The sequence below is a fragment of the Mus caroli genome, unplaced genomic scaffold (assembly GCF_978045245.1).
Source record: "Mus caroli unplaced genomic scaffold, Mus_caroli_1 scaffold_13, whole genome shotgun sequence".
In the NCBI taxonomy this organism is placed as follows: Eukaryota; Metazoa; Chordata; class Mammalia; order Rodentia; family Muridae; genus Mus; species Mus caroli.
The window spans coordinates 68,602,235-68,618,098 of NW_028227268.1; the positions used below are offsets into that span (position 1 = coordinate 68,602,235).

Sequence of the window (15,864 nt, forward strand, 5' to 3'; positions counted from 1 at the left end):
ATTTATCTTTGTATACTTTAAATATCAATCTCCCCCTGCATCCACAAGCACTTACGTATTGAGACTCCCACAGATACTACTGCCAGTCCGTGCAGTGAAAACTTTGCTAAGCATGAGCTGTGGAGGAGAGCTATGAAAGAACACAGAATGACAGAAGAGATTTAAACTAAAATACATGACTTTTAACTTATTGTCAGAGATTTCATGACAACATCACAATGGCTGAGATACAGAAGTACTAAGACTATGGACATCATAAGCTGGGATCTGACAAGCTCAGTCTGAGTAAAGAACTAAGAAATCATCTCATCTCCAAAACAACCTGGCCATCTACAATGAGTATAACATAAGAAAAACTGAACTCCCTCACCGGATCTGATGAATTTTTAAGGTGGATCCTTTGTAGCTCATTGCTACTGAGCCAAACATCATCTCTCCAAGCATATTGGCATCAGAAGAACAACGAGAACCCTGAATAAAATTTAAAATAAAAAATGAAATAAAATAATTAAAAGCCTTATAATGGTTTCTAATATTAATTGTCTTTATAGTTTTAATTCTACATTATACAAACTGTTCTGTAATTTGTTCTTCATCATGTGATTTCTTAAATTAAACTCAACAGTATCATTAAACAGAAATTTTACTCATTTTTAAAAGTGCATTGGTAGGTATAGTAGTATGTATAATCCTAACAGTGAGAAGACTAAGGCAGGAATATCTCAAGTTTGAACTCAAGTTGGATACTTGGGGAGATTCTGACTCATTTAAGGAAGGAAGAGAGGGAAGGAGGGAGGGAAAGAAGGAGTTGCACAGAATTTGATTACATAAAAGTCCCAGACTTCAGAGCTGGAGAGAAGACTTAATAGTTAATACTACTTGCTGCTCTTGCAGAACACCTGGCTTGGTTTCCAGAACCCACAGGGAAGCTCATGACAACCTGTCACTTCAGTTTAAGGAAATCTCCCTTCTAGGCATATGTGTAGAGTTCATACATAAATCTTAGTAAAACACTCACACACATAAAATAAAAATAAATAAGTCTTTAAAAAAATACCATACTTCAACAGGTCAGACCAATTACTAAGGAGCATTTAGGTCACTAATAGGATTTTGGTACTAAAAATAACTAAAACCTCAAATAAGCTTTTTTGTACAATTACTCATGTACAAAAGTGGATGTGCATAGTGCACATGAGCGGAGGTCAGAGGACATATTGCACATGTTGGTCCTTTCCATCATGTGGGTCTAGGGATTGAATTTAGGCTCTGAAGCCTGGTGACCAATGCCTTTATCTGCTAAGCCATCTTGCTAATCCAAACTCAACATGTGCACCATGGCTTACCCACATATATATAACATTTCTTTAGTAGGTAACAAGAGTAGAACAGACAGTATAGTTTTTACTACTTCCATTATGGCAAAGAAGCAAACACAAATAGAGCAATTTATAACTATCATGAATTAAAAAAAAAAAGTTACTTGTAATCTATAGATTTAATGATACTTGTTTACAAACACAGAAAAACATTCTAAAATAATATTTTAAAAAGATCACAAATAGTGAAAATATCCTTGAAAAAAAAAACAAACTGGAGGTTATCACACACACAGATTTCAAAATATAATATAAATCTATAGTAATCAAAACAGTATGGGGCCAACAGAAAGATAAACAAATCAATGGAATGGGACCAGAGACCCAGAAATATATCCATACCAACATAGTCAACTGATCTTCAAGATAAGTACTAAGGAAAGTCTCTTAAAGAAATGCTGCTGGGAAGGCTGGATATTCATATGCAAAAAATTAAACCAGACTCTACATCACATGCATAAAAACCACCTCAAGGTGGTTTATAAAAAAAAAAATGACAAAGAAAATGAAATATATATACATATAGTGGAATATATTTCAGCCTGAGAGAAACATTTTTGAGTATGCATTATCATAAATAAATCTTTTATACACTTTAAAAGTTATTATCATTTTTAAGTGTCTTTTGCCTGCATGTACATCTGTGCACCACATAAATGTGTGATACCACTGGAAGCCAGAAGAGGGCATCAGATCCCATGTGATTGGAGTTACAGATAGTTGTAAGCCAACATTTCAGTGCTGCGAATTAAACCCTGGTCCTCTGGAAGAACAGCAAGTGTTCTTAACAACTGAGGCATCTCTCCAGGCCTGCACAGATGATTCTTAAGGGCAGCATACTAAATGAAACATGGTCATCATAGAAAGTTAAGTATTACATACACTTCCACTTCTATGAGGTATCTAAGAAAGTCAAATTCATGGAGCCAAAGAACAGAATTGATAGTCCCCAGGACCTTAGCAAAGGTGAAATGAAACGTTACTAATAAATGGGCATTAAGCTCCAGTCAAGAAACTGAAAATAAACTCTTGAGATCTGCTGCACAACATCATATCTATAGTCAAGAACAAACAAAGCATTCTATACTAAAAGTTTAGTTAAGAAAAAGACTTAAGGCCGGGCGTGGTGGCGCACGCCTTTAATCCCAGCACTCGGGAGGCAGAGGCAGGCGGATTTCTGAGTTCGAGGTCAGCCTGGTCTACAAAGTGAGCTCCAGGACAGCCAGGGCTATACAGAGAAACCCTGTCTCGTAAAAACCAAAAAAAAAAAAAAAAAAAAAAAAAAAGACTTAAGCTAGGTATGATGATCCCAGCACTTAGGAGACAACGAAAAGATTTACTTCAAATATTAGAAATGTCTTTTTTCTTCAAAGAACTTGATATTGTACCCTGATTGCTGCCACCAGAATTATAAAAATCACTAAAAAATCAAATATCCATTTTGTTAGTATTTATACACCATGGCAAACATCACCAACTACTAATACAAAGTACTCTCTGCTTAATTTAAAAATAAATTTAGCTGGTGCTGCAGGCTTTAATTCCAGCATTCAGGAGGTAGGAGTGGACCATCTCTGTAAGCCTGAGGACTATATAGTCTATATTGAGTTCCAGGCTAGCCAAGGCTATATAGTGAGACCCTGTCTTAAAAATATTATTTATTATTTATGTGTGGTTGTTTGTGGATACATCATGCTATAGCACAAAAGTAGAAGTCCTAGGACAACATTTGGGACTCAATTCTCTCCTTCCACTATGTGGGTCCCGGGAAGGGAACTCAGCTTGAACAGCAAGTACCTGTACTCGCTAAGCTGTGTTAGCAGCCCTTTCTATTTAATTTCTGAAGCCCAGTTTGTTCTAAGACATCAATGTGCCCAACTGAAAGGAATGTTATTTCATACTCTCACTCACTCATGTAAGATGGTCTAGGAGTAGCAATTTTGGAGTAGCAATTTTCAGAACTACTGACTCACATATACTTTAAAGAATTGGTCAATGAAATTCAAATGCAGATCACAAGAAATGGAGTTGCTATTTTTTTTGGGCAACAGAACACAATATATCTGATGAAGTTGAAAGATAAGGGAATCCTGGACTTTTTCTGAGGACATACATCTTCAAGTCAAAAAATCCCATGCATCATCACATGACTCCAGACTGGTTATGAAAGGAAAACAATTCATACTCTGTGACTAATCCTCATTTATAGTTCAATTAAGCATTCCATGGAGATAATCTAATAAAATCATATCATTTGATATTAAAATTCATTGTCTGCCCTATAGTGTCAACTAACCTGAACCCCTGAGAGCTCTCAGAAAGTAAGCCACCAAAAAAGAGCAAGGGCTGGACAAAGGCCCCAGCACATTATGCAGGAAATGTGCCTAAGAGAGGATGTGCCCAATCCTGCAGAGACTTGATGTGTCAGAGTAGGGGGATACACAGGGGGGTGTCTACCTTCTCAGAGGCAAGGTGACGGGGTGGGAGGAGGGACCCTGTGATGGTTGGACCAGGTTGGGTAGCAGCATTTGGGTTGTAAATAAATAAATTAATTTAAAAAACGACTGTCTGCTATAACATATACCAAACGGTTAACGTGAATATCAGACACTGTTATATATTTTCAGGTGAAACAATCCACAATGAGGTCATAGAATTAACAAAGTGCTGCTATCACTGCTGCCTTTTAGATGCTTTCTTTAAAGGGTCTACTCATGCCAGGTGCTCACTCCTGGTAGTAATTCAAAGATAATATTCAAATTCCTAGAGATCATATTTTATCTAATTTATCAAGTATAACTGAATGCTTTTGTTTTTTGTTTTTTAAAAAGTGTACTTTGTGGGATTCTGATACAAAATGAGATTATAATCAATAACTACCTTTTGTATCTACAATCTTTGTACAACTTAACAAATTAGAAAATATCTCATAATTTTCTGTTATACAGGAGCTATATGGCAAATTACTGTTGTCAGGCACTTGTTAAGGTGTTATGCCTAACGAAAGGTAAAACAAGAGGAAGGCAAAGTGTAACTGAGAATTACCTCCTAACATGCAGATCTTAGTCATTTCAGAATCCTTTTACATTATGAGTCACTGATGGCATACAAAGTTAAATATATACCCAAGAGCATCATCTCTTATAAACACAATGACCAAGAGTCTATTTAGTACTACTAAATACAAAGTCTGTTTGATTTGCATAACCTTGGGATGACATAAATTCACAGCAGCTGACATGAACTTAGTATGAAACTGAATTGATCTTATTTCATATAGTAAGCTTATATATAAGTTCCTATGTAGCTACTGATTAATTTAATCTTACATCCTAAAAAAAAAATTAAAAATCCAGTTACTTGTAAAAAACAAATATATGCATTTTATCCTTTTAATTACACTTTAATTAATGGCCAAACTGTGTTGATTTATTATTTAATAAAGGGGTACAAAAATAAGATATTCTGGGTATTCAATAAAATATAAAGATGGAGAAAATATCTGCCACTAATACCATGACCTCTGTATTTTCTTATTCTTAAATTCTTAAAACTTGTTTAATAAATGTATCCATCCCTATAGCTACAATTACGCTTCAGGAAGGTACAGTCCAGTTGCTACTATAAACTGATCCCTAGGAAAGTGATGAAAATAACTTGTAAATGAATAAATGAGTGGTCTTACCTGGTATTTGGGACACTGGTCTTTTACATCAGAAGATAAAGTGATAGAGCTATCCAAAGAGGAAGAACTATCTCCTCCTGGCTTCAGCTGGCAGCACTTCCCAAAGACCTTCACTTGAGCATCATTACATAGCTTCTGAAACACAGAGGATACTTCCATTAATAATCCAATACATTCTTTTAGTATATATAAACTTAAAAGCAATATAAAAAAGTTGAAAAAATGATGAGATAATTAAAAATAATGCAACTTTTATATGCTATTTTTCTCTATTTCTTCCAGTACTATTTGGAAGGCAGCTATGCTCACCACTATACCACCAACGCCGCACCTCCAAGTACTATTTGGAGTGCATTTTTTCTCACCAATATTATCAAACAACAAGGATTTTCTGTATTATATGGCCAAAATAATATTCATTAATTGTGACTTAGTAATCCATAGTGATTTTCAAATTATTTACTTTCAAAACTTCTTTATACTTATAAATTATTGCAAATGTCAAGGGACTTTGGTTTATGAGTTTTATTTAATCATTATCTTATATTAGAAATTAAAGCTAAGGAAGTTTAAAATGTCTATTTCAATTAAGTATAACAATAACATGTTACAAGTTAAACATTACTGTTAAAAATTAACCATGTAGTCTATAAGCAAGGAGAAATGTAAAGTAGACTTACATTTTTATACATACATTTTATACATTTTACATATTTTATTATAGATTCATCTATCTGTTAATCTTTTGTGTATGGAAAAGGCAGTTCTGGGCCTGAGCACAGGGGCGTGTGCATGATAAGCACGTATTCCACCACTGGGCTACAAACCCAGTCCCATGTCTAATCTTCTAAAATTAAATGTATTTATGTGAAGAACAGATAAAGAATACATTTTAAATTTAGATAATTATGCTATCAGGTAGAACTAGATGAAAGGCTCACTTTTTAAAAAGATGTATACTTTCACATATATTTGTGTTTTGCTGACATGTATGTTTATACATGATATATGTGCCTGATGCCCACGAAGCCAAAAGGTGGTGTTAGATTCCCTGGATCTGTAATTAAGGATGCTTGTGAGCTGCTACATAGGTGTTGGGAACAAAACCTTAGTCCTCTGCAAAAGCAACAAGCACTTTCAACTCTGGGCCCATCTTTCCAGCCCCAGGACTCATTTCTTTGACTTCATTTCTTTTCCTCTCTTCTCCATTCCCACTGAACCCTTGATTGTTGTTCACACCTATCAAAGTTATGGTCCACTTAGTGACACCACTAAAAAATACTTCAATGCTTTATCAGTTTCAAGTATGTTCATTCTATCATGTACAAGACCTCAGATTTCCGGAAGAAGCAATCAGAATAAAACTGCAAATCTCTGGAGTAAATATTTTATAGTTGCATTATCACCAAAGGCACTTTAAAATAAGGAACAGAAACTTCCACATCATCTGCAATCAAATGTTTCAAGTAAAAGAGAAAAGGGCTTTAGAGCTTTTGAGTAGATACGATGAGTTCAAATCCTATGAAAAGGTTGTTTGAGGTCTTTAAATCGTAGTTTTTTAATCTGTGGAACAGGAAGAGAAACCATAATGATACTTGTGACATTTCTAATTATAATCGTCTAGAGAACTAACAAACTTACTGATGTTTGATGTAGCAAACAAAATTGAAGTCAAGGACCTCATTAGATATTTTAATTTTTATTATTATATATTTATTATTTTATTTAAATTCTTTTGATGCTATTTAGTATTAGTATCCTTGCCCATATCTTATTTTTTTACTCTCTTATACATTAATTACATCCTGACTGCAGTTTCCCCTCCTTCTACTCTTCATAATCCCACCCCCCAACTTCCCTCTCCCCCAGTTCCACTCATCCTCCATTTCCGTTCAGAAAAGAGCAGGCCTCCGACGGATATCAACTAAACCTGCCCTTGGTTATATCTTTTTTGTTTGGTTGGGTTTTTTGTTTTTTGGTTTTTTTGTTTGTTTGTTTTTTTCGAGACAGGGTTTCTCCATATCACCTGGCTGTCCTGGAACTCACTCTGTAGACCAGGCTGGCCTCAAACTCAGAAATCTGCCTGCTTCTGCCTCTCAAGTCCTTGGCTATATCTTAATAATCTTATTACTTACTAACAGAATGCTGCCAGTAAAATAAAAAAAACAGCCAGGAAGTGGTGGTATATGCCTTTAATTCCAGGACTTGGGAGGCAGAGGCAGGTCAGAGGCCAGTATGGACTACTAGAATGGACTACAGAGTGAGTTCCAGGACAGCCAGGACTACACAGAGAAACACTGTCTTGAAAAATGTAAACAAAAAACCCCACTAGTCCTCATGTACATTTTCTTTAATATTCAGTATGAATGATAACTATTAAAATACCTCCACTTGCATAGGAAAAAACTGAAGCAAAGAGATATTAAACAACTTCTTCCAGAGTTGTAGCAGCTCCTAAGTCTGTTATGTAATTACAAATAAAACTTAGTAGTAAAAAACCACAGAGCACCCTTTCATCAGTCAACCGAACTACTTAAATGTTGTACTGTGTCTCAACCATTTTAAGCTGCCCCCACCAAATTTTCTTGTCCCTGTCCACAGATTTCTCTAAGATGATCTGGCTCATTTTAGTGAATAAAAGAACTTAGAAAAAAATCACTTAGATGCTAGATATGTTTACTATATTGGATTCTCCCTACATTCTCTAAATGGACAGAGCTTGAAAGTACATGTGTGTATGTACATGTAGATACATAAGCATAGTTTTATAGACATTTGGTGGGTTTATTTATATTTGTGGGTTTAAAACACACACACACACACACACACAGACAGACCAGAAAAATAGCTGGAGCTGGAAATAAATCATTCTGAGTAAGGTAACTCAGAAAGAAAAACATTTTTTTTTTTTTGTCTCTCATTTGTGGATGTAAGCTTTGAATATTCATTTGGGATATCCACAAAGGCCAGGAAATTGCTAAAGGACCACAGGAAGGGGCTGTCAAGGAAAGGGAGATAGAACACACTGGCATAAAATGTTTAAGTGAATAATGGAACAGAAAGGGTTAAACTGGGGTCAGGAAGTGGATGGTAAGATAGAAGAGGGAGTATGGGGAGGGATAAGGAACACTAAAGGCTTTTCAAAAAAGACATGTGGAAACCTACTATTGTAGAAGCTTACACACACACACACACACACACACACACACACACACAGAGAGAGAAAAATGCTTAAACAAGGCAACACTGCCCCTAACTAGACACCAGAAGAAGCGTATATAAAAAGCCCATCGCCAAGTATGGGTTTGTCCTTTTGGAGTTGTTTTCAGTGAGGTTCCAGAGGTCTTCAAACATTACTGGCTATTGCCACTGGTCTTGATTACATTCTAGAACTTCACATAAGATCCTACTGCTGAAAACTGAAGTAGAAGTTTCTGGTTGCTTCATGTGATCCAGATTCACATGTTTTGTTGAGGCAAGACCTGTGGGAGGACATGTGATATTTGGATAGAGTAAATGGGACTCAATGGACAGTCATGGGGCACTTGCATAGCTAGCTGTGCAACTCTTCATTGGTCTCTCCTGGCATTCCGTCTGGTCCTGGTCGCTCCTGCTGATTCATGCCAATTTGGCAGAGGCTTGGCAGTTTCTGCTGGATCATGCCACCACTGCTGATTCATGTTTGGTACACTTGTGAACTGGACTGTTGATATCCTGACACTACTGAACTGGACTGATGGTGTCCTGACAAATGGAGATTGGAATCGTCCCAGAGAACAACTTTTAAACAGGTCCACATCCCCTTGTTCTACTTACCATCTTTTTCCCCCCTCCCTTTGGACGGTGGGTTGGAAGGGGAGGGGGCCAAAGCATTTCAGAACCCTTATTAATGTAGGTTTTGAAAAATCTAAGCCTACAGAAAACAATGTACCAATTTTATCATAGAACATGGTGATACCAAGCTGGAACAGACCTGACAGCTTTAGTCCTATTAGCTACCTTCCAAAGTACTAAAAAGTGCTATGCAAGCTACTAAGGAGCAAAATAACCATCAATCCCAGCTATGAACCCTGCAAGTGACAAGAATAATTGGTCTACAAAGACATGTGTGCTGGTGCAATAGTGGCATCAACATGGTAGTAACCAACCACTTTACGGTCAGATTTAAGTCATACTCCACAAGATAAAACCCATACCTAGCATAATCACCAAGTCTAAAACTTATAGCTCAACAGGTCATAGACTCAAGAGAGAACCAATTACTATTATGCTGCTATATAAACATACTATTAAACTTACTCCTAATGATGTATCATTATATCAACACATCTCTCAACCCTTACAGGAGAAACTTCTATTTGTTACAGTAATTAGCACAGTGATCTACAATTAACCAAGATGCAGAGAGTAAGAGAATGTTTAGCTCTAAGGAAACATATATACTTCACTTCCTAAAGTTCAGACATCATTGCAGTAAAGAGGTGGAACTGGGTAAGGAGCCAGAAGTACAGATGACTATAAGGAAACATGAACTAGACACAGACACAGAAGGGCAGCTGCACATATGACACACAGTGGTCAAAATAACACATACAAAACCTGTGCAAGCCCAAGCCAGAATGAATCACAGAATAGAGAGGGGAGTTGGGCACACAATCCCACCCCTAGCTGTAGAGATACTGGCAACTATTAGTTGCTGGTAGCAGGGGCTGGGGGTGAGGTTAGAAACAGCTTTCTCTAAGAGTATAGCCCAGCCCCTAGCAAGTTGACCATGCCACAGTAGAAGACCACACATTTAAAAATTTTTGGACAGCACAAATTGGTATTGAAGAATATTTTTTAAGTGATACCAAGTTGGGTACATAGGGAGAAAGGTTGATCTGGGAAGATTGGGGAAGGAAGTATGAATATGATCCAAATATGTTGTAGACACTCTCAAAGAACTAAAAAATAACAACAAAAAAAAAACCCTTGAAAGTATCTGAACACAAGTCTTACATTGGTGGACAATGCTAACACAGGGTTTATTAAGTGAAAATTTCAGTGTCAGGCATGGGCCACCACCCTGAGTGTTTGGTCAGAGAAGCCCTAGGGGTCTTCAAAACAATAAAGCTATTGCCATTACTCTTGGTTGCCAACCATACTTAGATGGTAAGACTGTATTACTAAAGATATAACACACTTTGGTTGCAAGACATAGAAAAATCAATTTAAAATTGACCTGAAAACTTCCTCCCTGATGGCTAGTTTTCATATTGCAGAAGGTGCTATGCAGTCTTCTGTGGAGGAAGTGGTATTACTCAGCAGTGGACCCTGAATGCTACAATACTGACCTGCTGGGCAATATGTACTCACTGGTACTCCCTGGTAGATCTGTCTCTAGCTAGGAACCTACTAACTACTATTGTTTTGCTAAATAAACATATCATCAAACCACTTTTCAAAAAATTGTGCTTATGCCCATATAGCAGCGATGCTGTCAGTTTTGTTCAGAAAAGTATCTTTTCAAGCCAGATGTTTGGTGCACACCTTTATTCCCAGCACTTTGGAGACAAAGACAGGTAGATCTCAGAGTTTGAGGCCAGCATGGTCTACAGAGTGAGTTCTAAGATAGCCAGAGCCATACAGTAGTAGTGGAAGGGAGATAACCAAGGATATTGAGGGGAAGAAATAGGTTGAGCAGTAAGTGTATCACATTGTAATAAGGCCAACAGACAGATTACTACTGGAACATTCAGAGTCAGAAACAAAGATACTTCATGGAAAGATCACTCAAAAGGAGAAACTAAGAGGAGATAGAACACTAAAAACAGACACCAAGGATAGCCTAACAGAGAGAGGCATTAGTAGACACTAAGAAGTGATAAAGAACAGATACAAGAAGGGCCATGGAGTATGAATACTCTATCTCTCCTAAATGAATGTTAAACTATGAGTCCCTGAAGGGATGGTATTAGGAGTGAGTTACTCTGGAATGTTCTTTGGTCACAATGCAGAAGCATCTCATCAATGGCAACAGCACCCAGGTAGTTTTACATTTCTCAAAGGCCTCCTTTTACTAACGGTTCTTAAACGCTTTAACCTCCCTTCTAGCCCACTACCCACCAAAGGTAGTGAAAAAGAAAGGTTGTTAGGATACAGGGGAAGTGGACCTGTTTAGAAATGGTTCTTTGGAGCAAATCCCATCTGCGTTGCCAGGAAATCGGCAGTTCAGTTCACAGGTCAAGCTCCCACATCATCCTGCAGACTTTTCAACTGCTATTTCTTCCCATTTCAGCTTTTATTTTAAACTTTTTCAGTGAGCCCTCCATAAAGGACTGTCACTCAGATTGATGGAAACTTGGTTCTTTCCTGTTGGCAGCTTATTAAGTATTCAGTAAGCTTTCTTCACAGTATTTTCACAATTTAGAATTATGTGTATATTTATTTGTTCAGTATCTACCTGCCCTAGTAGGATGACTAACTATGGAAACCAAGAGGGCACAGAAAATCTCCAAGTGCTTACTTAGTATTTTATACACTCTTAAGTAACTTAATCTTTTTCATCAGATGATGAAATGTAAGAAAAGAGAAAAACAATCTAAACAAAGCACAATCTCAAGGAGGTTGAAAATCTAAATGATTAAAAGCAATACTGTAAAAGTTAGTAATTAAAAAAAGAGGTGAATACCTTATTAAATGCTACTATAGTAGTTGCTAAAGACACTTGTAAAAAAGACAATGGACCAAGACAGACATATTCAAGTTTTTTTTTTTTTCCCAGAAGGCAAAAATCTCAAATGAACCCAATTCTAAAAAAACCCAAAAACAACAAAACCCAACTGATAGGAAAAACTTCCCCCAAAGTATTGTTTTCAGTTGGTTATTGGAATCCTGGTAGAAAGTGCCAACCTAAAGAGAAGGCAAAACCCATTCTAGGACCAGGGCATACTGTTTTTCTCTTACTATGTAATGGCAGTAACCAACACTAGGCTCTCTTTGCCAACCAAGTAAATATCTTACTGCTACTAAACTAGTAATAATGTACAAAACACAGTGTTACAGACTTGCAGAATGGATACAGGTTCTTGCTTCCACTTTAATGTAGGGCAAAGTATGTTATCAGGATTATAGACTTAATTTGCTTTATCCCATCAGATAAATTTTTCTCTTCTCTAGGTCTCACTTTCCCTGATTGCTAAATGAGAGGTCTAACCAGATTCTCTAGAAGGCTCCCAGTAGTTCCTAGGTCATGTATAACACCATCATCATGTAAGGCACTAGTTCTTAACTTTCCTAATGCTGTGACCCTTTAGTACAGACCCTTATGTTGTGGTGACCTCCATCCATAAAATTATTATCATTACTTCATACTTGTAATTTTGCTACTGTTATGAATTGTAATGTAAATACCTGTGTTTTCTGAAGATCTCAGGAGACCCCTGTGAATGAGCATTTGACCCCCAAAGGGGTTGTGACACACAGATTGAGAATCACTGATATAAGGGAATAAATGTGAAACAAAACAGTTTCTGGCTAGACTGATGACAAATAATGCAAGTGTTGTCTTAAAAAAAAAACAAAACAACAACAACAAAAAAAAACCCACGGAGTGGACCTTAAATCAAATTTTTTACTCGCTCAAGCTTTGTGCCACCATTGCTCCAGCTTATCTTTTTTTTTTTTTTTTTTTGGTTTTTTCGAGACAGGGTTTCTCTGTGTAGCCTTGGCTGTCCTGGAACTCACTTTGTAGACCAGGCTGGCCTCGAACTCAAAAATCCGCCTGCCTCTGCCTCCCGGGTGCTGGGATTAAAGGCGTGCGCCACCAAGCCCGGCATCAGCTTATCTTTAGACAGGGATCAGTATAGGCCAAAGGGTTTGTAGTAGGGGTGGTGTTTACATTTCTTCTTTGGTAGCATTTAGAATATCTTCCTGTATCAAAGCTACTGTTAGCATTCTGTCTAAACTCCACCTCCACAGTTATCTGGTAACAACCAGGTATGCTCCACCCCACAGTTACCTAGCAACAGCCAGGTAGGCCTGGCCCACTATAAAAGGGGCTGCTTGCCCCCTCCTCCCTCTCTTGTTCCCTTGCTCTCCGTTCCTCTCTTGCCCTTTTGGGCTCTTCCCTTCCCTCCTCCCCAATTCTCTTCCCCCTCTCTCCATGTGACCAGCCTCTGTTTCTCTACTCCTTCCCTCTCTTTGCCTCTACTACCTTCTGAACTCCCCTCCCCATGCCCTGAATAAACTCTATTCTATACTATCCTGTCCTGTGGCTGGTCCCTCTGGGGGAAGGGATGCCTCGGCATGGGCCCGCTGAGACATTCCCTTCCCCATACCTCACCCCCTCCCCTCCAATAGAACATATTCCCTCTCTCTTTCTCTTTTTATAAACACATCAGATTCTAGCACGTAGGGTGAAGACTCTATGTAGGTACCAGCTCTACTTCTCCATGCTCAGTGAGTTGTGTAGGTGTTATCTTCAGCAATGGGGCCTTGCCATCAGTTTGTGGAGAACAACCTATAGTTCTGACAACAGCCTGGGTTGTTTAGGAGTTCCCGTGGGACCCTTTTGGCCAACAACTCAATGAGATATAACCTATTCCTAGTACTGGAAGCTTCATTTGGTGACAAGAGATATCCAGTTGGAGCTCTGTCTCCCCCATTATATACGTACATATTTTAGGAAGCTTCTACTATAGTAAGTTTTCATACTACCCATATCCAACACAGCTTGAGTGATCAAGAACCTGAGACTAGACAGCCCAGAGACCTAGAGTAAAACCAAATACTACTATTCTACTGAAAGAATGGAGTAATTCAAAATTTAACTCCAAATCTCATTTTGCTCTATTCATAGATTGGTGCCTTGCTCAGCCATCATCAGAAAACCTCCCTCCTGCAGCAAAAGGGGACAAATAGAGACTGACAGACAGACAATATACAGAGAGGAAGAGATCTTGGAACACTAAGCCACAAATGGATGTCCCCATCAAAGCCCTCCCCTCAGGGATCAGGGATCCCTGCAGAAGAGGAGATGTAAAAATGTAAAAAGCTAGAGAGGATGGAATACACCAAGAAAACAAAGCACTGTAAATCAACAGGGTCAACACACACAGGAACTCACAGATACTGAAAAAGCATACACAGGGTCTCCATGGGTCTGCACCAGATGGGGTCCTAAAGCTGAAAGGAGAAGTGGACACATGTCCCCATCCCTAATCTAGAAACTATCTCCAGTTGATAACCACTTGCAAATGAAAATTTAGATTTCTCCAAAGGAGTCTCACTAGGGAAACACACAGCTTAAGGATAGGCTAAATGCCCAGCATTGGATAGATAGCTAAGAGAAAAATGACCTCAGTGGCACCTTTGGAGGTTCTGTCTCATAATGTCAAAGTTTTTTTTATCTTTATTATATATGTGTATATATAATATTCTATATATTCTATAATCTCTCTCCTTTTTCTCCTCTCAGCCCTAGAAGTCCTTTGTGTGTGTTTTTAGTTTACTATTTTTATGAGATGCCCGAGTGTGAGATCAAGTGGATCTCCACATCTATCTCTTTCTTGTGCCTTTCCTTGGGTTCTTTTCCTTCTGTTCGTTTGTTTTGTCCTATTCCAATGTGTTACTTTATATTATAAATTTATCGTATCATAATTATCTCTTAGAAGCTTGTTCTTTTATAATGAGAGGCAGAAAAAGGGTGGATCCGGTTGAGAAGGACGGTACGGACAAACTGAAAGGAGTAGAGTATGGGAAACCATTAACCAGGATATATGAAAAAAAAAAAAGTTTATTTTCAATAAAAGAAAAAAAAAAGAGAAAAAAAAATCTCAAAATTAGTACTCTGAATTTGTAACAGACTAAAGATGTTTTATACTAACAAAGTTACCATATTGAAATTATACTAATCCTTTCTTGAATTATTAAAATACCCAAGATTAAGTTTCAAACAAATTATCAATGATGCTCACCGATACTGATGTGTCCTCATTTTTTCTCTTAACACTGGAGTCAAACAATACATTTCTCCCTCGTCTTTCACAGTCTTGATATACGATCAGTCGAATCTGGCTTGGGTCAAATTCTGGCAAGGGCCAACTTGGGGAAAAAAAAAGGATTCATTTGAGTTATTTTAATAAATATGCCACATATATTCTTATAACCAAAATATTATCTGACAGACCCAGAAGCTGTATTATTATAGAAGAATATACAACTAATCTTTATATAAAATGCTACTATGTGGGTCAAGGCTTTAAATAATTACATAGGTCTGATTTTTAAATTAAAAATAAAGGTACAATTTAAAAAGACAATTAGCTACTATCAACATATAAGATAGCCAACTTATATAAAAGGTTAACTTATATAATAAAGGTTAAATATAAGCACAAATTACTAATAAAAATATGTTGGTCTCATGGAGAGATGACAAGATTAAGTCATTTTATTTTTTCTTCAACAGAAAAGTACAAAAATAGAAACAGATTTGCAATAGGTCAAAACAGAGATTATGAGTAAAACAGGCACACAAAAAGCTACTGTATTTTCATTTAAATAAATGTTAAAACCTAGCAAGTTTCAGTCTAAGAATTTAAAATTGCAGAAAAAGAAAGAATAGTAAGCTGCAAGCAACTCTCTAGTCACTGCCAGCCTGCTGCTTACTCTCCATGTACTCAGGAAAGGAAGTGGAAAAGTGGGCAAGACAGAGTGAAGGGAAGAGGAGGACACTGACAGCCCTAAAGTGTGCAAAGTGCTTACCTCAAAGAACACCAGGAAGGGGCATGCTGGGTGGATCGAGGCTAACTACATCTC

The 15,864-nt window shown here is 37.4% G+C and overlaps 1 protein-coding gene across 3 annotated transcripts in view; it reads right to left on the reverse strand.

Moving 5' to 3' along the window:
* The window catches only part of Fnip1 (folliculin interacting protein 1), an 80,320-nt gene that overhangs the window by 38,063 nt on the left and 26,393 nt on the right, over positions 1-15,864 (reverse strand). For 2 of the 3 annotated variants that reach the window (XM_021175416.3, XM_021175415.3), the window contains exons 2-5: positions 15,021-15,147; positions 5,065-5,199; positions 371-471; positions 56-130 (exon numbers count right to left, since the gene is read on the reverse strand). In XM_021175416.3, the coding sequence (XP_021031075.1) occupies positions 56-130; positions 371-471; positions 5,065-5,199; positions 15,021-15,147 (438 nt within the window). The remainder of the gene's footprint in view (positions 1-55; positions 131-370; positions 472-5,064; positions 5,200-15,020; positions 15,148-15,864) is intronic. The other variant, XM_029483214.2, reaches the window with a different exon arrangement.